The following is a 25,058-nucleotide window of genomic DNA, read 5'->3' as shown; positions in this document are numbered from 1 at the left end:
AAACTCAATAGGCAACAGAGAAGGAACGCAATGGTCATAAGAATACATAACTTGGTGTTGACAACAGGAGCTTAGGAAAAAGAATACTTAAGCCCATAAATCAGGCGCTGAGATTGGAGGGTGTCATCTAGTGGCAGGTGATCGAACAAATATGGAATAACTTGACACCACCCATAAATCGTAGAAATAAAATAGGAACAACTAAGAGTTACCAGTACCATAACGTAACTTTTCTCAGCAGGTAGACCATAAGATAGCAGGAGCCCAGAAATCTTATAATGGATCTAGATGATTGATATCAATCATAACAAGGTAGCAAAAAACGTATGGAATACTAATGATTTTCATAATCACAGGAAGTTGATGAAGGTTGAAAACTTGAAAGTAAACATATGCAGTCAATTAGGTGTATGTATAAGTGATAAAGGTGACAGTCTTGCAAGAAAGCACCAGCACTAGTCAGGGAAGAAGGCTTCTCATGATTCGATGCTCACATGGAGACTTGATGTATGAGAGGTACTGGAGGAATACAGTTAGTTTCCCTAATATGTATGGACACAATATTAGGAAATTGTGTCCTAGTAGTTAAGATCATTTTGTGATCCCAGTGGGTGTTTCTCAAAGGAGAAAAAATAACTTAATTATCTGATGTAGTTTAGTTTGTGGAGGAGAAGCTGATTGTTTATTCCATTCAACTCTTCTTTAGCGATTTTTGGATGCTCATTCTAATTTCAGAATTCAGTTGCTTTTTTAATATTGTCTATTGTTAATGTTTTGGCAGTTGACCTTGCCGGAGATTTTTATTGCTTTTTTGAGATGCTTTGTGAGAGAGGATAGACTGGATCTAAGTTTGTCGGATTGGTGATACCATTTGTTCAGTACTTATGATGGTGGATTTTTGCTAAGTAGGTTTTCAGATGAGAGAAGAGTGTCCTGGCTTGGTCGAAGAGACAAAGGTCTCTTATATTCAGCTGTCCCTTTTGGTTTCTCTTGTGTGATCTATTGCCGTGAGACCAGTGAATGTTGGAATTGTCTTAGTCTGTTGCAAAAGGCATAGCCATTGTATGGAATGGATATCTTCTTCAATGTTATTTGGTAGTGTTAGGAGATTCATGATATAGATTGGGACTATTGTAGGACTTCGAATGGGTTCTGCCCACTGTTTTAAGCCTCTTATTTGTCCATTTGCTATTTTATTTGGTAGTGTTAGGAGATTCATGATATAGATTGGGATTACTATAGGAATTTTTTAATAAACTGGGTTCTACCTGCTGTTTTATGCCACTTTGTTTCTCCATTTGTTTTTTTTCAGTTTGTCATTTAGTTTTTTCCCATGTACTTGCTCTATGCTTTTGATATATTGTTGAAATTTATATGAAGAATATCTCTTCTTTGCAGTTCAGAAATTTAAAGATTTTTTTCTTCCTTAACTGATTGACTTTACAAAAAAATCATAGTGAGTTTTTAGCTTGATCATTGTGGCAGTTTGATAACTTTGAGATTTGTTATTCTTGTACTAAAAAGGTTGAAAAAAGAATAGTATCATTTGCAACTGGCATCAAGTATACCTTTTTCCTCCATTCACATCCGGGAGCTCACAATTTCTCCTTTCTTATTATTTCTGAAGTAGCCTTAAGAGATTAGCAATCATGATGATGAAAAGATATGTACTGAGTGGGTTTCCTTCCCTGATTTATCTTGTTGATTTAAACCATTGGCTTTGCTGACCATTGATTGAGACTTCTACTTTTGAGAGTTACACCATTAGAAATTTTCACCTCTCACAAATTCTATAGAATTTCATGCCGTATAACATGGTTGAATTTTATAATCAGTTTCACCTTAAACACGTTAAATTCATTTCCCCAAGTTCTACAAATCTAAGCTCAAATCCTCCTAATGAAGTTGCATTAAAATTTTGTTACATGGAAATGACGAACTTATTCTCCAACGAAAAGATGAATTTAAACAGATCTCTTGCAAGGGCTTGGTATTGCTAGATATTGCAGTTTCTATCCTTGTCATTACTGCCTTATATGAATCATTGCCTCTAGTGATTCCTTACTGTGAATCTGATTATTATTATACTGTAAAGCCTGAGTGGCCCTAATGGCGAAGCCTTGTGTACAGCATAGAGGAGGCATAGGGTCAAATCTAGAGGGTACTATGGTATTTAGGTTTAGTTTTAGCAGTCTACAAGGTAAATGACAAAATATTTGTCTTGTAGGCTTCTATGAGTGGAGTCTCATACACCAATTTGGTGTGTACCCTAGAAGTGACGTAAAAAACTAACTTTACCTTACAAAGTAAGTTAACTTTTTCCTTTTTAGTTGTCCTTACTGTGTGATTGTGATCCCCATGATTAGATCTCATCTATTAACTCTATCTTACTTGTAAGTTGAGAAATCTCATGACATGTCATTCCTACCTTGTCACTTTTCAAGTCACTGCTACACCTGTGCTGCACTTACAATGTTTAATCCATGAATCAATTCTGCTTGTTACCAAAATCCATCGTGGTATATGTTGTTGTGCAACTTTTGATATGAATACCTCCCCTTTGACATATGTTTGCTCTGATTTTGCTATTTATCAGTGAGACCCCAAAGGTAACAGATTGACAACTACACTTGGAGTCTTGGCTAACATGAACAAGAACACGTAATTGAGTTTAAAGCCAAATATATCAAATACTCTTAGTAATAGATGTATACCAATCACAAATAACAATGTGGAAACTAATTGTTAAGCGGGGCTGCCAGGCAGCTTGCATAAGGGTGTGTCAAATGTCTCTGCTGCCTCTGAAGCCTCTTCCTCCGCTGATGGGACTGAATCAATAGGGTGGGTGAACCTTTGCCTCAATGGGGTCAGATACATGACCTCAATACATTAGAGTAGAATTATGATAAAATCACATGATATAACAAATGTCTATGTGGAGGTAAATCAAAGTGAGTATGTCTAGGCTGCCAACAAGTAGGGTAACAATCATTCTACTTCCTGTTGTGACGTTTTCACACATCGCCCCATTGCAAATGGCGACCCATGTTTTTGCTCGTTTTGCTCGTTTTCGCTTTGCTTTTTAGGGTTTTGGTTTAGTTTGTCAGTTGTCTGGATTAGGGTCAAGCTTTAGAGTTTTTTCATTTTGGCGTTTTCAGGCCAGAATCCAGTCAGTCTTGAGAGCTTTTTGAGCTTCCTTTCGTAGGATGCAATTTTGAATAAAGTGAATTCGCCAGAATGGTCTATTTTCAATTGGAATTTTGAATGCATAGTCCTAAATTTGTCTAAGTGTGAATGATGAAATTGTGAATTTTGTCCAATTGAGTATGTTTGACCAAATTTTGAGTTTTTTGATATTTGATCCCGGGCATCGGAAATGATTTTTTTTTGCCTTGTGAAGTGGTTAAACTTGTGAAATCATGATATTTTGGCCTGTAAGAGCAAAATCGCTCCTGTCCCTCAGTGAAGGACCGGAGCTCGTTTTCAAAAATCTTACTGTCTCTGCAGGATCAAGATGATTTTTCAAGTAGAAATGGTAAAGAAAGGCGTGATCTTTCCGTTGAATATAAATTGAAGAATTTCACGAACACGGAAATGCCCCAGGAGTCAAAATCGCTCCTGTCCTTCAGTGAAGGACCGGAGCTCAAAATCAAATATTGCTTTGTCCTTGCAGGATTTTAACAACTTGACGATTTGAAGAGGTCCAAGGAAGTGCATTTTACCAGTTGAATATAATTTGAAGACACAAACATGAAGAAAAGTGGACCAAAATGCAAAATCGCTCCTGTCCCTCAGTCAGGGACCAGAGCGAAATTCCTTATAAGGCATGTTTTAGGCAAAGATCAAGCAAGTTTAGGGTTGAGGCAAGCAAAGACGGTGTTACGGATTCGTTGAAGACAAAATTGAAGATTGCAAGACACCAAATGGGACCTATATTAGCCTGGGCGCTCCTGTCCCTTAGTCAGGGACCAGAGCGATTTTTACCTTAGACAAATTTCTTGCCAAGTTACAATGAATTCCAAGCCATGGATGAATGAAAAGATACATTACGAATCCGTTGAAGATAAATTTTGAAGTTGGCAAAATGTGATGGAGCCTACAAGTACAAATTCGCTCCTGTCCCTCAGCCAGGGACCAGGGCGATATCTTAGTTATGTGCCTTTCCTCCAAGTTTAAAACCACTCCAAGTCAAGGTGAAAGGTGGCAAGGACGTTTTGAAGCGTCTCAATGAAGAACGAAGTATCAAAGGTCGCCAATATTGAAAGAATTACATCAAGTGTCCAAGTTCGCTCCTGTCCCTCAGTCAGGGACCAGAGCGAAATTTTCATAAGGGCCTAGATTTTGAAGGTTTAACAAGTATCAAGTGTCCAAGGGGATCAAAGGGACCTCATTCTACATTATGAAAGTAATTACAAGTTGATGGAAGCAAGCATGAGCCCAGGACATTGAAGTTCGCTCATGTCCCTCAGGCAGGGACCAGAGCGATATTCACCATAATTGCCAATTCATGCAAAAATCATGCCAAGTCAGGATTATACGAAGTTGCAAAGTATCAAAGGTGTCTTAAGAAAACGATATGTAAAGGTTTCAAACGTCAAAGGGTCATCAATTGAACCAAGGGACCTATATCGCTCGTGTCCCTCAGTCAGGGACCAGGGCGATTTGCACAAGATCATTCCTTTTTCTTCAAAATCATGACAAGGCAAGGATACACAAGATCAAGGACATCATTTAGGAAGCAATGAACAAAGAACAAAGGTTGGAAGATAGCAAATTTTGGCTAGAACTTCAGGATCGCTCCTGTCCCTCACCAAGGGACCAGGGCGATAATCCTCCAAACATCAAATATGCCTCGTAGAAGCCAAGTGAAGTAAAGTGGAATGAAGGGACAACGTCATTTCTTGCCATATAATGCAGATTGGTGATTGAACAAGCAAGATTAAGGAGAAACACCAAGATCGCTCCTGTCCCTCACCAAGGGACCAGGGCGATATTAGCTAAATCATTCATTTTCCTTCGAAAATCATGTCAAAGCAAAGTTGCAAAAGGTTTAAAACGTCATTTGGAAGGTGACACAAAAGAAGTGAACGACAAAATGTTACCAATTTGAGCTAGATATGGAAGTTCGCTCCTGTCCCTCACCAAGGGACCAGGGCGATATCCACCTTAGAGGGCATTCATTCACCAAATCAAGTTAGTCAAGTTCGAAATTCCCAGCAAAAATGCCAAATTCAATGTGGAGATGGAGGTTTTAACGTCAAAAGCACAAGAATCAAGACCAAATTGAGATTTCGCTCCTGTCCCTCAGTCAGGGACCAGAGCGTTAGGTTTGCATCTTTCCACCTTTTTTAAAATTCTTGGCGTTAAATCATTTTTTGAATTTATTTTAAATGCTAAAATCGACAAAATCAAAAAAAAATTCAATTAAAATAGCATTTAAAATTAGCGCATGGGCCTTTATTAATTAATTTTTGCCTTTTAAAAATCGAGTTTATTTAAAATTATAGGCATTAAATTAATTAATTATAAATAAAAATGGGGCGCTTGATTTAAAATTTGTTTCATTTTACAAAGGTCGGCCTTTAAGTTTATTTTAAATTTGCCTTATTCACCAAAGTCGGCCTAGGGTCAATATGAAGGTGAGCGCCTATAAAGGAGGAGTAGTTTATTTCATTTTCACATCATCATTTATCATCTTTTCATATGCGATTCGGAGTATACAAAGGAAGTGCGAAATTATCATTCAAGAGGAGGTGCGAATTGTGTTCAAGGTGCGAGTCTTATCAATAGGAAGGCACAAGCATTATCAAAGGAGTTCGAGTTTCAAGTTAGGCGAACTTGCCAAGGACATTGAAGAACACATCAAAGACTCCAAGGGTGGCGAATTGATAAAGAGGACGTTCCTTATCCTTGAAGATCACGTTGAAGGCTTCTAACGTTAATTTTGCCTAGGCAAATTCCTCATTTTGCATTCTAGTGTTAGCTCTCAAGAGAGGTATGGCGATATGGATTTATTGTTTTGATTTTGAACGTTGATCGTCATAGCTTAAATTTTGAATTTTGAAATTTTGAATTCCAGTAGCCCAATCGTTTTTTAGGAAATGATAATTCAAGGACTTATCATGAGGTTTCCTAAAATTAATTTAATCTATGCTATTCATTGCAAAATCATGTTACTAATTTTGAAATGTTGTGTAGGCATCAAATGGAGATCTCATCAAGGAAAATCAAGTCGGATCAAGGACGGTCTTCGCCGGGACGATCAAGCAAGGACAGGGGTGACCTCTTTCAATCAAGCGTTCCAAGGCGAGGTACATCATCATCCTGCGCATCAAGGACACAAGGAGTTAGAACAAGGGCTCGTTGAAGAAGTAAATAGTTCCAGATGAATTAATTAAAGCAAGCTTCTCAACAACATCAAGTTGAATATCTACCAAGTTACAAGTGTCAAATGAGGTGGCGTCCTAGTCATCATTTCTCCAATCAGTGAGGTCCGCCTTAGCATGTCCAGATTCAATGTACTTAACTCATGGAAGGTGGCACAAACTCCGATGTACCTACCCCGGCTATCCATTGGTCGATTTTTCTAGAGGGGACATGTGTCCAAGCAATACAATTTTATCATTGATCAAGCATTAAATGTTATGTAATGGTTGTAACAAGCCCTAATTAGGGTTTTCATTGTTGAATCTTGGCCATTGATCTTGAATTGATCTAAGCCATCAAATTGTATTGTGGGCACTATATAAGCCCTGACATTTCATTTTGTAAAAGAATTAGAGAGAGTTGTAAATAATAGAAAGCAGTTAGTAGATAGAGAGTAGTTAAAAATTGATAGAATAGTAATTAGAGTAGAATAGGAGGACAAGGCAAGAAATTGTTGCCATTGATTGTAAACAAACTCCATTTTCATTGAAGTAATGGTGAAGTGTGTCGTTTCTTGCAATTTGCATGGTTTCTTGTTGAGTCTTCAATCCTAGATGGTAGATGATTAGATGAATGGAGGAAATGCGATTGATTAATGGTGGAATTCGTATATCCATACTACTAGCAGTTTGTTGATTGCAGACTTGCCTTGTGTAGTCAACTGGAATCATTCAGCTTAAGCTCAATTTCAATTTGTCGCTTCTTCATTGATATGCATCAACTTGATGGTGTCTATGCCTGCGGTGATGATTTGAACATCATAAAGCTTCCCTTAGAAGATCGCACTAGCCTTGTGGAGATGGTCCATTGATGTCAAAACAAGACCTAGTTAGAGTTTCATCAAAAATCAAATCATTGCTCCTACATTCTTAGTATTAGGATTAGATCTTCTCTTCGCCCTCATCCTTTTTCCATTTTTTTTCAAATCTAAGCTAGCAAGAGCCTGTGTTCCAGCAATATTCGAAGCAAATCAGAAGTTCAGGCATCAAATGTAAGTCCCCTTGTGATTCCAGCAAATCACATCATACCACTGGAGCTTATCCACACGTAGAGACCCTACATACAAGAACCTTGAAGTTTCTCCGATTGATCCTTTTCGCGATATCTTCAGCATTCGGAAACTTTATTCAAGAGAGGATAAGGTACCCTTGGGTATTTTATTCTGTGTTAGGCTGTGTACAAAATACACGTCAACACTTCCCCATGCTCAAATTTATTTATCTATTTATTTTTTCAGAATCATTCATCTTTTGTTAATTTCTAAGTGGAAGAATGGAATAAAAATGTGGGCTTTGACAGAACTCCCTTCAAATGGTGAGGAAAGCAAACATCTCTGGTTTTGCAAGTATTGGCAAAGAATCAACATCTTTTCTATTGGCAGTAGCATGCTCTGCTAAATCCTTGCTAAAAATGCCAAGTTATCTGAACTAATAAGAATTTGATAAGCTGGTTTGCAATGCATTTTCCAGAGAAAAGAGATTGCAAGAAGGTGAATAATTGCTCTTAATCTAGCTGGTTCTTTTTTAAGTGAGAAGAAATGAACCAAAATCTTCAACTTTGCTATATAGCAATGGATTGTATTGATATAAATATGCTTGAAAAGAGAATGTAGACCATCCAACTTGGCATATGGCAAGCTTTTAGAAACAAGAGCTGTTGCTTGCTTGTTTGAGTTGATTTCTTTAGGATTCATCCAGGGTGCACCTCAGATTCTACCTATTTGAATTGTTTCTGTTGTAAGATGTTGACAGTCTTCAATCATGCTCCTATGTATTTCCATTTCGTTTCTTATCAGTGGACAAGTGAAGGCACACTTCTGTTCTTGCTTTGGTTCCTTTTACTCTAATTGGATGCATCTTCTGCTCGACCAAGGGATTTGAGTTTTCTAGGCTTTTATTTATCATCTATCTAGCTTTGCTGCCCAATTCTCAAAATCCTTTGTACCTAAATATATGTTTCCATCTCATCTCATCTCATCTCATCTCATCTCTGTCATGTTGCTGAGGCTTACTACATAAACAGTTACTTCTAAAGTTGAGAAGTTTCTAGCATCCTGATGAATTCTGCCCTGTTGTTTTTTCTTTTTTGAGAGTTTAAGTCTGGTGGTTGTATTATAATTGCCTTTTACATTGCAAATATGACAAATAGATATAAATTTGTTTTTCAGCCATACCAGCCGTCATTTCTATATTCTTCATATGCTTTCTTCTTGTGTGCATTGTTCAACAATTTTTCCCTTATCTTTTGGAGTCTATTTGAGAGTTTAGATCTCTTTGTTCATTATCTATGATTATATATTCCTCTACTTCACATTCATGATAGATGTGTAGAATGTTTTTAACTAGCATGCTAGTCATTGCTCTTATAACTTGCTCTCTCTCTCTCTCTCTCTCTCTCTCTCTCTCTCTCTCTCTCTCTCTCTCTATATATATATATATATATATATATATACTATCTACTTTTATACTAACCAATTCAGTACTGTTATGACCTTGGAGTTGCAATATTATTATCGATTGATATTGTGCTACCATCTGACATGTTCTCCTTTGCCTCTAAACGTTACTTGGTTTTTGGGCTCTTCAAGATAAGTGCTATACTAGATTTTTTGTTTTGTTTCCAGCCGTATTTTGTGAATTCTGAAGTACCTCCCTCAAAAGTTGTTTGTGAGTAGACTTACTTTTGGAGGTTTTCTAGATGTCTTTTAAACTCATTTATCTCTGTTCATAGGTATTTTGGTCTGTCAGGTATGGATTAGATCATGGGATGTTTCTTTTCACGTCTGTGGTGGTATTCTATGGAGTGAGGACTAATTGATAAAATTGAAATGGAATAAAATATCTTCTGCATCAGTTTTCCCTTTTGCACAAAGCATTATAAATGGGCATTGTTCTCATATTAGTGATGCCCTTTGCAGGTAAATGCTGCTCTGATTGAAACCCTAAAGAAGGGAACCAGCTTTGGTGCCCCATGCATTTTAGAAAATATTCTAGCAGAGATGGTTATAAAGGCAGTTCCTAGCATAGAGATGGTCAGATTTGTCAATTCAGGAACAGAAGCATGCATGGGCATGTTACGCTTGGCACGGGCATTTACTCGAAAAGAGCTGATAGTTAAGTTTGATGGTTGTTACCATGGTCATGCAGACCCTTTCTTGGTAAAAGCAGGCAGCGGTGTTGCAACTCTTGGGCTACCTGATTCCCCTGGTGTCCCAAAAGCTGCTACATATGAGACTCTTACTGCACCCTTCAATGACATACAGGCTGTGGAGAAACTGTTCAACGATCACAAAGGACAAATTGCTGCTGTGATTCTTGAGCCTGTGGTAGGCAATTCAGGGTTCATTGCTCCTAAAAAGGGGTTTTTGGAGGGGCTGAGGGAGCTTACAAACGCAGAAGGAGCACTTCTGGTCTTTGATGAGGTTATGACAGGCTTCAGGATATCATATGGAGGTGCCCAAGAGTATTTTGGTGTCACTCCAGATCTTACAACACTTGGGAAGATCATTGGAGGAGGCCTTCCGGTTGGGGCATATGGAGGCAGAAGGGAAATAATGGAGATGGTAGCCCCTGCAGGCCCAATGTACCAGGCTGGAACATTAAGTGGAAACCCACTTGCAATGACTGCAGGGATACACACTCTTCAAAGGTTGCAACAACCTGGTTGTTATGAGTACTTGGATAAAATAACTGGTCGTTTAGTACGAGGTCTGGTTGAAGCTGGGAGGAATGCAGGTCACAAAGTCTGTGGTGGACACATTAGTGGAATGTTTGGCATTTTCTTTACAGAGGGGCCTGTGTACAATTTTGAAGATGCTAAAAAGAGCGACACTGCCAAATTTGCAAGGTATTTTAGAGGCATGTTGGAACAAGGCGTATACCTTGCTCCCTCACAGTTTGAAGCTGGTTTTACCAGTTTAACCCACAGTGAACAGGATATAGATTTCACCATAGCTGCTGCAAGAAAGGTTTTTGAAAGTATATGAAATCCTTTTTAAGTATCGGTTGAAATTGTTTTTGTTTAGTCTCCTTTGTCCCTATTTTACTGTGTTGAAGGAGCTACTATCGGTCAGAATGCTCAAGACACAATCATTGTATTTTTTTTAATCATTGGAAACAATCATTGTATGTGATAGGCAGGAGATTTTTTAAACGTTCTCATCATGGAAGGTTGAGATTCCTAATAATGTAAACGGTTGATAATAACTCGGAAATCTATTTTATTGTGGCTTGAATAATTGGGCAGCACTTATTAGGTTTGGAAGAAAACAAAATAATAGTTTACCTTGAATTAGGGGAAAGGATTCAGTAGTTGAGTAGCCTAACTTTGCGCTTCTCAAAATCTTGTGTGGAAATTTCAAATTACTCAATTTTTTACAGCAACTTACTTGGCAAGTCCCTTACTTATAACTAAGGTTTCAGGACCACATAATTAAATATGATGCCACATCAGTATGCTTTTTGTAAAGGTGTCCAAAACAGCCCAAAAAAAGGTGAAACCAATAGTTGTACATAAGGAGTTCCCATACTTGTACAGTTGATGTGGCATCACATGATCACTTGCTTTTTTACAAAGGTACATTTCATTCAATTATGGGTATTAAAGTCACAACTATTAGTGCAATGTTGTCAAAAAAAAATATTGGACATTAAATCAACTAGTATAGGTATTAAATCAACAACTACTATCAAAACAATTAAAATTTGCCCCCTCCCCTATCTAATGCATTATGGATGTGGCATCTCCAATAGAGAAATAGCTAAAGAAAGAGCATTCTTGAAATTCAAACTAATCAATTTGTGTGAGTGATTATTATCTTATGATTATGAAATTTTTTAAAATAATGTAACAATTTAAAATGATTTATTATATTTTATAAATTTTTTAGGTGAGAATTTTTTCTTGCAATCAATTTTATTAAAAAATATAAATATTATTATAAAAAATCTCCAAAACTATCTATATTTATCAAATGTCACAAAATATTAATACTACATCCTATAATTCTGATTAAATATAAATATAAATATAAAATTCCTTTATAAATATGAATTTTAAATAAAAACAAACCATACTTTAAAGACTCATTCCATTATAAAGCTACTCCAAAGATTCGAACTCTATAAAAGTTTGCTTAAATACTATTTTCACATCTACCATAATTTCAAAGAACAGACTTAGCCACCATTTGGTTCCCCTTTCGAGGAATGAACTAATCACTTTATTTATAGTAACTATTATTGAAAAGAATTAAATCTGCCTTTCTATTCGGATAAATTAATTACTATTAATATCAAATATTTATGAATAAAATTTGAAAATGATAAAATGTGTTGAGATTAATTATTTAAAATTTTTAAATAATAAATTTATATACTTAGTTTTTGATGTAGACACAATTTTGCTAGATTTTATATAGTATTTTTTTTGTTATAAAGTTTTTGAGATTGTTAAACAAATGTGTTGAGATTCATAAAGTTTTTTGTTTTTGTGAGGGTCAGTTTCATGATCGCGGAAAGTTGACATAAATTAACATAAACAAACAACTGCAAATTTGATACGAAGTTGTAAGTACAGGTCTAAAATGAAGAAGATAAATGGAAACTGTAAATAGAAATTGAACCTATAATGTTGGGACAATGGAGCTCAGAGCACATCTATCCTAGGACAATAGAGCTTCAAGTGACCCTGTCCCCAAAATGTTGGATGCTAATGAAATCAATTATTTGGAAACTAGAATGCTGCTTAGAATCAACCGCAAAATTTGTGTAGGAAATTTGTCAGACACTAGAGTACGGAACACATATGTCCTCCACTTTTTGTGCCTACCAAATTTGGATTTGATTGTCTCTATCTACTCTACCTAATTCCATATTTATAGCTCCCGAACCTATCACCTACACACACAAAAAGAAGAGAAAATGTGTTGTGGATAGGGGTTTGCCTAAGTCAAACCCCAAGTTTTGAAATAACTCTTTTAATTGAAATTGAAATGTAATAGAAATATAGCATGTGCCTTTTGAGGGCATAAGCTAGATCTGAATTGAAATGGTTGATTGAATTGATTATACCTTCAATTAATGATGCAATATCCTTAGGATAAGTTATCCATGTGTTGATGTAATAACATGGTAAATCACATAAAATTCATCATGAAATCATAATTGAAACATAATAGAATATGTCTTATTTTAGCTTGTTGCTTGTTAGACTTGAATCTGCTCTTGAATTGGAGTGATAACATAGAGATAAGATGATAATGAGCGACGATGAAATGAATCAGGAGAGATGCCTTATATAGAGATCTTAAAGTAAAATCATCTTTAGGCCAACTTAGAATTATCACATTTTTGCATTGAGGATATTTTTGGATAGGGTAGGACTAATATATTATCATATTTTAAGAAACAATTGCAAATCATATGAAATTAACTATTTTAAGAAGATATATCCAATAGAACTAAGCAAGAATTATTGTCAATTATGTTACAATGTCATAGGTGATAATTAATTAACAAATCAATAACTTAATTAAACAAAATCATCATTGGAATATCTTATACCGTGGAATTGATCTTTTAACTATGCATTTGAACAAGAATTGAAAACTTGATCTTTGATAATTTTTAGAATCACTTTTTTAGCTCATCTTGAAGTATCCAAATTATTCTTTCATACAAATGGGTTCTCGTGCTTCTTGGTTTTCATATGGTAGGGATAATTACTCCTTTGTGATGAACCATATAACTTTGATGAGTCAACACTTGTTGAACAAGATTGAGGACAAGAAGTAATCACACATGTATGCTCTAAAATGTGAATATAGTTTTGACATCACTAGATTGTTTCTAGACTTTTGATTTGTACTAGAAGATGTGTAGGTTGTGTTGACTAGACATTCTAAATGAAATAAGGTTTTCTTTAAATACAACATCCAAGCATGTAATTGAACTATATTTGACCCATAATCTAATAAGGATATTAGCTAGGTTTGTCACCACCTTATGAAACTTAAAATAACACTATGGGAGCAATTAGTTGGTTGAATCATATGAACAAGAATTAAACTATGGCAAGAAACACTTGTGAGACAAATGAAAAAGAAGACAAGAAATAATGTGAAGCCCCTTATGTTGGAATACAATGAATCCAAGAACACTGAGACGGGGGGGGGGGGGAGGGGTGAATCAATGTTATGTCGGTAATATAAGATTTTACCTTATTACAACATACACATATAAATCGGTAAATGAAGAAACATATAACATGAAGTAAATAAACCAGCCACATGAATGAACACCATAACACGCATAATTTATACGTGGAAAACGTTAAAGAGGAAAAACCACGGTGGGATTTGTGACCCACAATATCAATTCACTGGCCATATGAAAGATATTACATAGTATGGGGGCCTGCACATGCAGGAAGGCACACTAGTCAACACAAAAGAGTCTCACTGACTACAAGCTTCTGTTGAGATAAAACAACAATGGTGAACTCACAAAATGCATCTACTATGCCAAAAAGAGTTCCAGTTATAGCTATGTTTTGTACCAGTTCTTAAACCCTTTTACCAGTATCTCCTTTTCTCCAAGAATGCTTTACAAACCATCTACTGATCATTGCATGATATTACTTTCTCATACAAATGATCTATATAAATGTCCTTCGCATCACACTGTTCTACTTCCTTGTCCTACACACCTATATCATAATGACCTAATAGACTAACTTATATACCCTTTACAAACAATATGCCTTATGTCGTCTTACAATACATTACAAAAGATATTCAATGTTGGCCCTATACAATAATTACAAAATGATTAAATAAAACTTTTCGGATCCCAGACTGATGTCGGCTTCACAAAAGTGTTGGATGCCAGTGTTAGTGCCGGTTATGACCTTGATTACTCCAATGTCGGTGTCTGTCGGTATATGCCTCCAATGTTGGTATTTGTTGGTATATGTCTTCTACATAATCTTGTGGCATCAATGACAACATATGAATCCAATGAGTGTCAATTGCCAACAATCTCCCCCTTTGGCATTGATGGCAACACTCATGTGAAAAATGGATTCCCTGCTGGTTCAACTGAAATATGCTCCCCCTGAGCTGATTAACTATGTTTGCAATATGCTCTCTGTCTGATATCCTCCCCTAGGATTATATACATATTTTTCACATACATATCCTCCCCCTTTGGCATCAATGCCAAAGACTGGTGAAAGAATTGAAAGAATTGTTAAGAATCTGTGCAAAAGAATGAATAATTACATATTACTTTACTGGAGCTTGATCAATTTCAAGATTTACGGATAAGCTTTCTCAAGTAACTGTATATAGGTATCCCAACCATTTTTGAATGTTTAAGACATGGATACAAGTCCACTTAGTAAATGTGCAAGTGTTTATTTCTCAGTGACTTCTGTCGGTGTGGGCTTCACAAGCATATCCATGCATTCCCTCTTATGTACACCAAGTGAATCCAATCTTGGACTCACCAAACCTCTGAGACTTCTTGCTCTCCGAATAATCTTGTCTCTTTCTTTTTCAAAAGCAAAAATTTGATTCTCCAAAGTCCAAATTTGTCCATCAATAGATGTTGTCAGTGAAGTTAGTCCATCAAAAGAATTAGCAATAGTAGCAATCTTGTCTTGTAACTCTTTTATCCTCTTATCTACATTTGTTGTAAGAATTTCTATATTACAACAGATCCTGTAGATGTTAGTACACTGTTTCAAAGAATTTTCAATAAGTATAAGTTTCTCCTCAATCTTCCTCTTTTCTGTCTCAATAATCTGGTCCAAAGCGGCTCTCTTAGCCAAAGTAAATCTTTCAAGTGCTTGACGGTCGGAAATCTGCTGTAATGCTTGAAAGTTTTTAGATATGTGCTCTGTCAATACCTTAAGCTTTCCGGAAGGGCTTGCTTCATTTTCAATCATACAATCAGGAATCAATCTGTGCAAAACCGTTATTGACTGATCTGTTATTCCTTTGTCTGCAGATCCCTCCTTTATTAGCTTTTGAGTATCCATCATCATTAGCTCTCTGGGACTCATCTCTGTGATTGATTTCTTCTCAACTTGAGAAGTGTCAATTGCCAAAAGTTTTGTTGGGGAATCAACTGTCGGTATGGCACTGGGTGTCTTATCAGTCTTCTTTTCCTTATCCTCTCCTAGTGTATCTCTTTTCTCATCTCCTTTTGCACCAGTGGCTTCGTCACTTGGTGCAGTATTTGTAACTGTTGGTGGAGTATTATCCACATTATTATCAGTATCCTGTACATTATCTATATTAACTTGCTCGGACTGTACAAATGTTGTCTATGTCGGTTTAGTCTATACACTCTCATCAATTTTAGATTTAACTGTCGGTTCACTCAAAATTTGATCTGAACCTCCCAAAATTACTTTTTCCTTGGACCTGTCCGAAATGGTGAGAGTTGTTGCCTTAGCAAATTCTTCTTAAGAAGTAAGGAAATTAGGATTCTTTTGGAAGAATTTAGCCCAACCATCTCTATTCTCATTTATTATCTCATTTACTCTACCCATCATTAAGCTTATTTGTCGGGGTTTGCTGCTAAAAATTGTTCTGTTGGCAACATCTATACATCTTTTCATTTCCTCATTGTTTATAGAACCACACATGCCTAACAATTCAACTTCTTTAATTTCCCTATCCCTCATGACTGCATCTAATCTTCTTGCAACTAACTTATTGTCCAAAGATAAAGGAATTTCCTTCAAAATTTCTACCAAAGCCTTCTTATATATGTCTATATGTAACAAAATTGCTTCTTCTATTTCATTTTGCTCATTTTCATCTAAATGTTCATATAAATTAGACACATTCTTCAAAATTCCATCTTTTGTTACCTCATCAATTAACTCTGCACAAGTCATATTACCAGATTCAGTTGCTTCATCTCTCCTTTTCTTCTTCATGCTGGGGGTTGCAGGAGCGGATGGAGTTGGCTTCCTCTTCTGAGTAGGTTTCCTTGCCGAAGGTGTGGATGTTGTTGTTACCTTTCTTACTAGCTTCCTCCTTGGCTCCACCTTCTTCTCTTCTACCAGAGGCTTGTCAACTTTCTTGCTTTGTACCCTTCTGAATGCAAGAGGTTGATTATCCTCTGCCTCAGAGTCAGAAGTGATAGGAGATATGAAACTTGCTAGCCTCTTTACCGCAGGAGAACTTGTTACTACAGTTGTTGCAACTGCCATTGCCGGTTGATCTACTAGTTTAGATCCAAAACCTAGTTTTGTATCTATCCTGCGAATTACATTTTGAACGAAGGCAGACATTTTGTCTATTTTCTTTTCTCTTCTTTTCTTAGTGAAGCCAATTTTAACTTCAAGAGACTTCTCCTCTACAGTACCAAAGTGCAGCCTTAACATCCAAAGGAGCATCAATCAACATTTTTGCATATACTTCCAAGATGTTGTCATCAACTTCATATCCCAATTCAGTGACCCATATTGTTCTTGGTTCTACTGCTTCCATGAGGGTCTCATCTGTTTTTACCATGAAGCAAATATCAATGGACTATTTCTCCACAATGTGCTTGGAGATTCTCTCCCTCAGTCTCATGTTCTCTTGGAAAGATTTAAAGAAGCCTCGTAGCTTCTCATCCCTGTTGCTGCCAAGACCGGTGATTGCATCTTTAATCTGCATGCCTACTGGTATGTCATGAGCCCAACGTTTCTTTCCCAAACCCAGTAGCTCATTCATGAAATATAACATTAAGAAGACAATAAGATTGCCAAACCGAAATGTTCCTTTCTTGAAACCTTTGATCTTGCCAAGATTTAACATAAATTCACTTCTTAACCATTCACACGAATCATACTTTCCATTATTCTTTAACATTTGGTATGCAACATGGATACAGGAATTAGCAACAAAGTTCAATCTACTTGATTGTGTTACCTTGTAGTTGATGATCATGCTGGAAAATTTCACATCTGTATCTTTAATTGTGTTGATCCTCATCGACCTTCCATCATGGGTTGCATCGGTGAGCTTTTCAACCTCAGTGTTGGAGATCTTCTTCCCTGGTTGCTGTCCAACTTTGGGTAAGTTGGTGACCACCTGAATTGCTTCTTTGGTGATCATGTAAGGCTGGTCCAACCAAATGAATTCATTGTTGACCCTTCTTAGAACATATCTAATCATTTCATCCTTGAATTCCGGTACATACAGGATTTCGGTTAACCCTAGGTCTTAAATGATTTGATATTCTGACTTGATTGTTCCAGAGTTGCCTAGTATCACAGATTGACACGTTCCCTTGATTTCCTCAGTGCTTAAATCCTCTAAGGTGCAGTGAATATAGGCCCTGACATCTTCTACATAAACTACGCCATCAAAAACCCTCGAGAATGCGCCAATAGATTCTTCCTTCTTTTCTATTTGAGGAACTTCCTTAAAAATAGGTCTAAGCCTATCCTTAACCTCAACAATAGTGGGATTCACAATGAAAGTAGGATCAGATGACAATCCGGATGCCATTTCAAAAAAAATACCTGGATAACTATCGTCTGTTTGAAAGATCTTGAGTACTTCTCAGATAACTGCTAGAAATCTTTTTAGAATGCCTTTGCTTCGTTGTGGTTTTCTCGAGTGTTGGGTGAGTGAAAATGAGTCCATTTTCCCTTTTTATCAGCAAGTAAACCCTAATCCTTCACTATCATAAATGTTTAGCGGTGTACCCTACCGAATGTCGGTTTCATAGTTTTATGTCGGGTAAACCTTCATCAATGATCAATACAACTCTCCAAATCTCTTTCTAGACCTCTTCTGGGGAATATGCAAGATTTGCAATGAATTTGCCAACCCCTAAGGCATATGCCTCAGTTACCGGTTGAATTTCTTGTCGATGCAGGAATGCTCTGTTATACCAGTGGAGTTACTGGTGCAATTTCCGGTGTAGTTGCATCTCCACTTGGTTCTTCAGACTTTCTAACCCATCTCTTGGTGTGATCATGTTGTATTTCATCTACCTTCTGCTTTTCTTTCTCATTTTCTCTGTCATTGCTAACCGGTTTAGTCTTGCTTCTGCAGTACTTAGCAATATGACCTATTTTGTTGCATGCATAACATGTAACATTGTTCTTTTGAATTGCTTTGCCATATCCAGTGTCATTCCTTGATCTGCATTGATTAGCCAAATGTCCAAACTTTCCACATGCATGACACTTAACATTCATTTTGCAATCTTCTAACTTATGACCATATTTCTTGCAATTTTTGCATTCACCGGGAACTGAATTGTAGTTTTGATTTGCTCTATTTCTACATTGTTTAGCCATATGCCCAAATTTATTACAAACAAAACATCTACCATTGAGTTTGTAAGCATTAGATTGTCTTACCGGTTTCCTCTAATCTGATGAGTTCTGCATACCGGTTGTCTGATCTTCATTTACAGTACCAGAACTTTCACCTTGTACAAATCCAAGTCCTCTAGAATCATCATTCTGCCTTTGTCTTTTCAATAAATCATCCAACTATGCAACACTAATCCTGAATTTTTCTTTATACTCACTTGCAGTAGTCAGATCATTTCTCAGACTCGTTATTTGTCTCTCCAGTTCTTGTTCATTATTCTGGCATTGTTCCGAATTACTTTTCAACATATCATTCTCATGAGCCAGTCTGCCACATTCTTCAAATTTGTTCTTCAGAGATACAACAAGAGTTTCTTCCTTCTTCTTTATGTCCTCAATATCTTTTGACATCCTCATAGTCAAGTCTTGCATTTCATTCTTCATGAGCATGTTTGCTTGACTCAACTTCTAACATTGTTCCTTAAGTGCATTTTTCTCTTCATCATCCTGGTTTTGCAAAAGTTCCTTCCTCCTAGCTTGAGCTGATGATAACCTTTCTTGCAAAAACAAGAATGAATTCCTTAGTAGAATTCATTTCATCTTCCAGCTTCAAGTTCTTCAACCTTTCATCATCATAATCCTCAAGTTTCATCTCAAGTTGCTTCTCCATAGCCATGTTTAATGATTCCAGTTTCAGGATCTTCCTCAAGTTGTTAAACTTCCTCTGAGGAACCAGGCTCTGATACCAATTGTTGGAATACAATGAATCCAAGAACACTGAGAGAGCGGGGGGGGGGGGGTGAATCAGTGTTCTGTCGGTAATATAAGATTTTACCTTATTACAACATACACATATAAACCGGTAAATGAAGAAACATATAACATGAAGTAAATAAACCAGCCACATGAATGAACACCATAACACACAAAATTTATACGTGGAAAACCTCAAAGAGGAAAAACCACAGTGGGATTTTTGACCCGCAATATCAATTTACGGGCCATATGAAAGATATTACATAGTATGGGGACTTGCACATGCAGGAAGGCACACTGCTCAACACAAAAGAGTCTCACTAACTACAAGCTTCTGCTGAGATAAAACAACAATGGTGAACTCACAAAATGCATCTACTATGCCAAAAAAGTTCCAGTTATAGCTCTGTTCTGTACCGGTATCTCCTTTTCTCCAAGAATGCTTTGCAAACCATCTACTGATCATTGCATGATATTTCTTTCGCATACAAATGATCTATATACATGTCCTTCGCATCACACTGTTCTACTTCCTTGTACTACACACCTATATCATAATGACCTAATAGACTAACTTATATACCCTTTACAAACAATATGCCTTATGTCGGCTTACAGTACATTACAAAAGATATTCAATGTCGGCCCTATACAATAATTACAAAATGATTAAATAAAACTTTTCGGATCCCAGACTGATGTCGGCTTCACAAAAGTGTTGGATGTCGGTGTCGGTGTCGGTGCCAGTTATGACCTTGATTACTCCAATGTCGGTGTTTGTTGATATATGCCTCCAATACCGGTATCTGCCGGTATATGTCTTCTATAGAATCTTGTTGCCATCAATGACAACATATGAATCCAATGAGTGTCAATTGCCAACACCTTACAGGAAAAATGGTTAAATGTTTCATAGTCACTTAAGTACTCAAGTGATTGTTCTAATTCAGATTCAATCTATAAACTTGCTTCAAAACTTACAAACACTCTCCCAAGATTAATTGCAACTTTTTCCTAGGCCTTTACAACACAACAACCATTAATACAAGAGCAAAAATCATATTACAAATGGCTAATTTGAGTTAAAAACTCAATTGACTCAAATCCATTCCTAATTTAACTCAAACATGTTATATATAGATGCCAAGCCTATTGGAAGCTAAAGTGACCATCCAAAGAGAAGAGAACTAAAAAGTTTGAATTATGAAAAGTCAAATGGCTACAACATGAATTCATCCATTTCGCTTGTATGATTTCACAACTTCCAGTGATGATATCACATGGGCTTTTTAGAATTCATTGCTTCAACAACCTTCTTTGATCTAATTCTTCTAGAAGTGACAACGTTTCACAATTCTTTGAGAGGAATTCAACTATGTAAACATATTTATATTTTTGTTTCAAACAATAATTGCTTTTCCCTCGAAACGTAATTGCTTTTGTAAGGGACATAACAACCAAAACCAATCCCAAAATGATGTCTCCTTTACCAAAGACTATTCCAAGATGTTCTATACTATCCCAACATTCTCATGTATAAACAAGTAGGCCATTAATCAAAAGCATGGCATATGGGACAAAACTGGATCCATTTTTGGATAAAACCTTCCTAATTAGGGTGCTTTTTGCCCCTAAAAATGAAGAACTCAATAGATAAGGGTGGAAGAACTCCTCAACAAGTGAAATGTATGGCACTTTCATATTACTCCAAAATACAAATAACTAAAATTTAGTGCCTCTAACTATCCAAATAATAGAAATGAAAATTACTTGAACAAGCAAAGTAGCATTACATCATTAATTTTCTTTAAAAGATACTATTGAATGCTACCATTTATCACCCCATGAAGATCCAAGATCTCATAAGACTATTTGTTTCCACAAAAGATACAACATGAAGTTTTTATATTCTTAATGACAATATTTGTTCCCTTCAATAGAAAATTGTCTTTTGGTAATAAAAATATCGGTTATCCAATAAATCATCACAAATAACCACAAGAGTGACATCTACCAATGTAACCTTTCCATTGAACTTAGAAACAACTAAAATATTCATTATAGTTAAGTAATTGGCATGTTTTCATCATTTTTAATTTTTAATGAAATAACTTGCACGAGAGAAGAATATAATAGGAAATAAGGTGCAAATACTCAATAATAAACTCATTTGAGGAGACAGCCAATAAAAGTCCAATAATAAAAAAATTCACAATATGATTATTAGCAACTAATCACCACCTCCAATATATAGGCAGATTTGGAATATTCTATTGTCCTAATCTCATTGATGTCGAGTTAACATAATTATGGACTCAAAGTAGACTCAATTAAGAATTATGTGGCCCATAGTAGGTTATCACATTTCTTAGTACATGTTATGGGATAAGGGTATAGCACACCCTTCCCCATAAAATGAACATTTCCCTCAATCCTGATGAGCTATGGATGCTTTTGCAAGTGTGTTTCACATATATAGTTGGTTGGAGTGCTTTTGCATGAGTGCTTCACATATCACATATCTCAGTATATGTTATATGACAAGAAATAGTTGGTCGGAGATCTTTTGTGTCTTTCATGACCACTCATGCCTATTCTTCATCATTGATTCCATCAATATAATAACTTCTTTTCAATACATTTATGTCCTCTATTGCATTTTATATCACAATTAAAACAGGATCCTCTAGCCATTTTTCCTTTAGCTTGTTGGGATTTCAATCTTATAGGTTTAAGGAATGATGATGTAGTAGTCCTCCAATATTTGTTACTAAGGAGTTCCTTCCTTCTATTAGCTAAAAAAATCCGTCTTCTCACCTTGCCAAAAATATTGGCTAGGAGAAAAAACTTGGATTGAACATGCCTACCTCATTTGAATTTCTCATTTAGGTTCCCTAGACATAGTTCTTTTGAAATTTCCTTTATAATACACGCCACTTTTGAAGACAAGTTTTCAAATTGTTGAGTATAGTCCTTAGCTATACTTGTTTGCCTTTATTTTGTGATCTAAGCTAAAATATATCTCCATAAGACTATTGTCCTAATGCATTATTAGTTCCTCTAGAAAAATAAACCATGTGACAACACATCTCTTCTATTTCTTCTCATCACAAAACCAACTATAAAAATGAATTGATTGGTTCCAAATATATTGATTCAATTGTAACCTTTTTTTTGACATGGAACATGATGAAGATCTAAGAATTCTTCCATTTGGGATAGCCAATTCACTTATAATTTCCATCAAACTTGCACATATCCATCTAGAATGAAGTGCTTATATTTAGCAATTGAATTATTTGTGTGATTCTTGATTTTGATATGAGTTGAACCAAGAAGCTTCATGTTCCTTAAATGAAATTTTTTCATCCCAAGTCTTGTGTGAAGCTTCATGTCCAAAAAACACTCAAGGTAATTTATTTCTTTAATAGTCCCTTCCATTTGATTTGTCATTTTTAATTGATTTCCTTCTTAACCTTGGCATTTTAATCAGTTATAACAGTTATGGTATCCATCTCCTCTACTATTGTATCTTCTTTGTGAGGGACTTTTCCAAGAGCAATTAGATTCATTCTTTTGCCTCTTGTCGAAGCCCTACCATGATGCAAAAAAAACTTTTGGAATTAAATTACATAAAAAAATTTAAATAATATAAAAATTTCACTACAACTTTGCTATGCCTAGGTCTCACTTTTTATTAAAAATTACTAAGAAATCACCTAATTTTTAGACACTAGAGTGAATTTGGTGAAACCCTAATTTCACAATAACTTCCTCAAAATGTATTCAAATGATATTAAATATAAATTCTAGTAACTTCAACATGTCCTTAAGCAACCCTCCAAATCATAAGAATATTTTTCCAAATCGAAAGAGATGTGCACCTTACAATTTGACCTCCATATTTCTCACATTTTAGATGCAAAGATCATGCTCTCATTTCCACTTATAATGAAATAAATTACATGAGTAGAATATAATAACAAATACATTGCAAATATTGTCTATATAGGCCACTTTGAGGGAAAACCTCCAAAGGTCTTCAATAAGAACATAATTCACAACACAATCGTTAACTACTCACTACCTCGTATATATATATATATATATATATATATATATATATATATATATATATATATATATATATATATATATATATATATATATATATATATATATATATATATATATATATATATATATATATATATATATATATATATATATATATATATAAGAATATTCTAGTGCCCTAATCCTAATGAGGATGACTTATCATATTATAATTATACTTATAAACTCCTAGTACTTAATTAAGGCTTATGTGGCACATAACAGGTATCACACATCCAAATACATGTTATAGGATAAGAGCATATCATAATCCAACCCAAATAATAGGGTTTCGATGAACTTATAAGGCACTGAGAGGGGGGGTGAATCAGTGATAGTAAAAACAATACAAATCTGATTATCAATTTCACCAACCTAAAACTCAATAGGCATGTACGAAATAACACCAAGTATGCAATCACCGCATAAAGCATAAACCATATGACAAAAGAGTTTATACGTGGAAAACCCAAATGGGAAAAACTATGGTGGGAGTTAGTACCCTCAAGATCCACTATCTGCAGTATAGAGATTTGACCAATTAAGGTCTACAACACCCGGTTAGGGGCACACCATGTTAGAAGTGTCTAATCTTAGTTAAGAGCTTTACAAAAAGGCTTGTGAGGACCAGCCATGTTAGGAGCTACCCAAGTTACTGGGATTTGCAAACACAAGTTAATGTGTCACCTAGTTAGAGGATTTAAAGATCGGAACTGTTAGGATCTGACTCCACCCTATTAGGAGTGACCTCGTGAGAGGATTTTCTTGATGCAACTGTTAGGGATTCAACAAGTACAAATTATCTTAGTTAACACCTTTTGTGTTTCATAACATCCGCTTCATAACATTACATCATCACATAGACTTCATCTCTCAACTCCTCTGATCATCGCACTATTAGAAAATACGAAATTCGCTCATAATCTTTCACACTATCAAGCTCATATACATATATCCTTTCATACCTCATCACACATTTAAAATCATCATAAGGTCGGCTAGAACCTTGTTACAATTCCCTAGGTTCAATGCATATAGACAATCTTGCATTGTACACTTTAGTCATGTCGGCCACCGACATAACAAATCCAATTTTGTTTTGTTTTACTAATCTAAGTGATTTTCATCACTATCGGTTAAGTCTCCATCAACTAATATATTATGTCAAACAAATCTCGTTCACCTGATTGATTCAACATGTGCGGTCACAAACATATCTTCATCTGATAGTCTTCAATGCTGCTGTAAAACCACATCGTCTCATTCTTCATGATTTTCACGTACCAGTTGTCGGATTGTAACTTTGTCTGTCATTTACCAGTTGAAGTCCTAATTACCGGTTCTAATGAAACTGTCTCTGCTAACCGGTTAAGCCTTGTCGGTTGAACTGTAGGACTTATATGACTTAAAGAAACATATTTTCCATC

General features: G+C 35.7%; 1 protein-coding gene across 1 annotated transcript in view; it reads left to right on the top strand.

The window, feature by feature from the left end:
* Nucleotides 1–10,663, top strand: part of LOC131071515 (glutamate-1-semialdehyde 2,1-aminomutase, chloroplastic) — a 29,284-nt gene extending 18,621 nt beyond the window's left edge. The window contains exon 3 of the mRNA XM_058007407.2: nt 9,344–10,663. Within this exon, the coding sequence (XP_057863390.2) occupies nt 9,344–10,411 (1,068 nt within the window). The 3' untranslated portion in view covers nt 10,412–10,663. The remainder of the gene's footprint in view (nt 1–9,343) is intronic.
* The last annotated feature ends 14,395 nt before the right edge of the window (nt 10,664–25,058 follow it).

This window comes from Cryptomeria japonica, chromosome 9 (genome assembly GCF_030272615.1).
Source record: "Cryptomeria japonica chromosome 9, Sugi_1.0, whole genome shotgun sequence".
NCBI lineage: Eukaryota > Viridiplantae > Streptophyta > Pinopsida > Cupressales > Cupressaceae > Cryptomeria > Cryptomeria japonica.
Note: the sequence above shows the minus strand (reverse complement) of the source record. Positions and strands in the feature narration are given on the sequence as shown.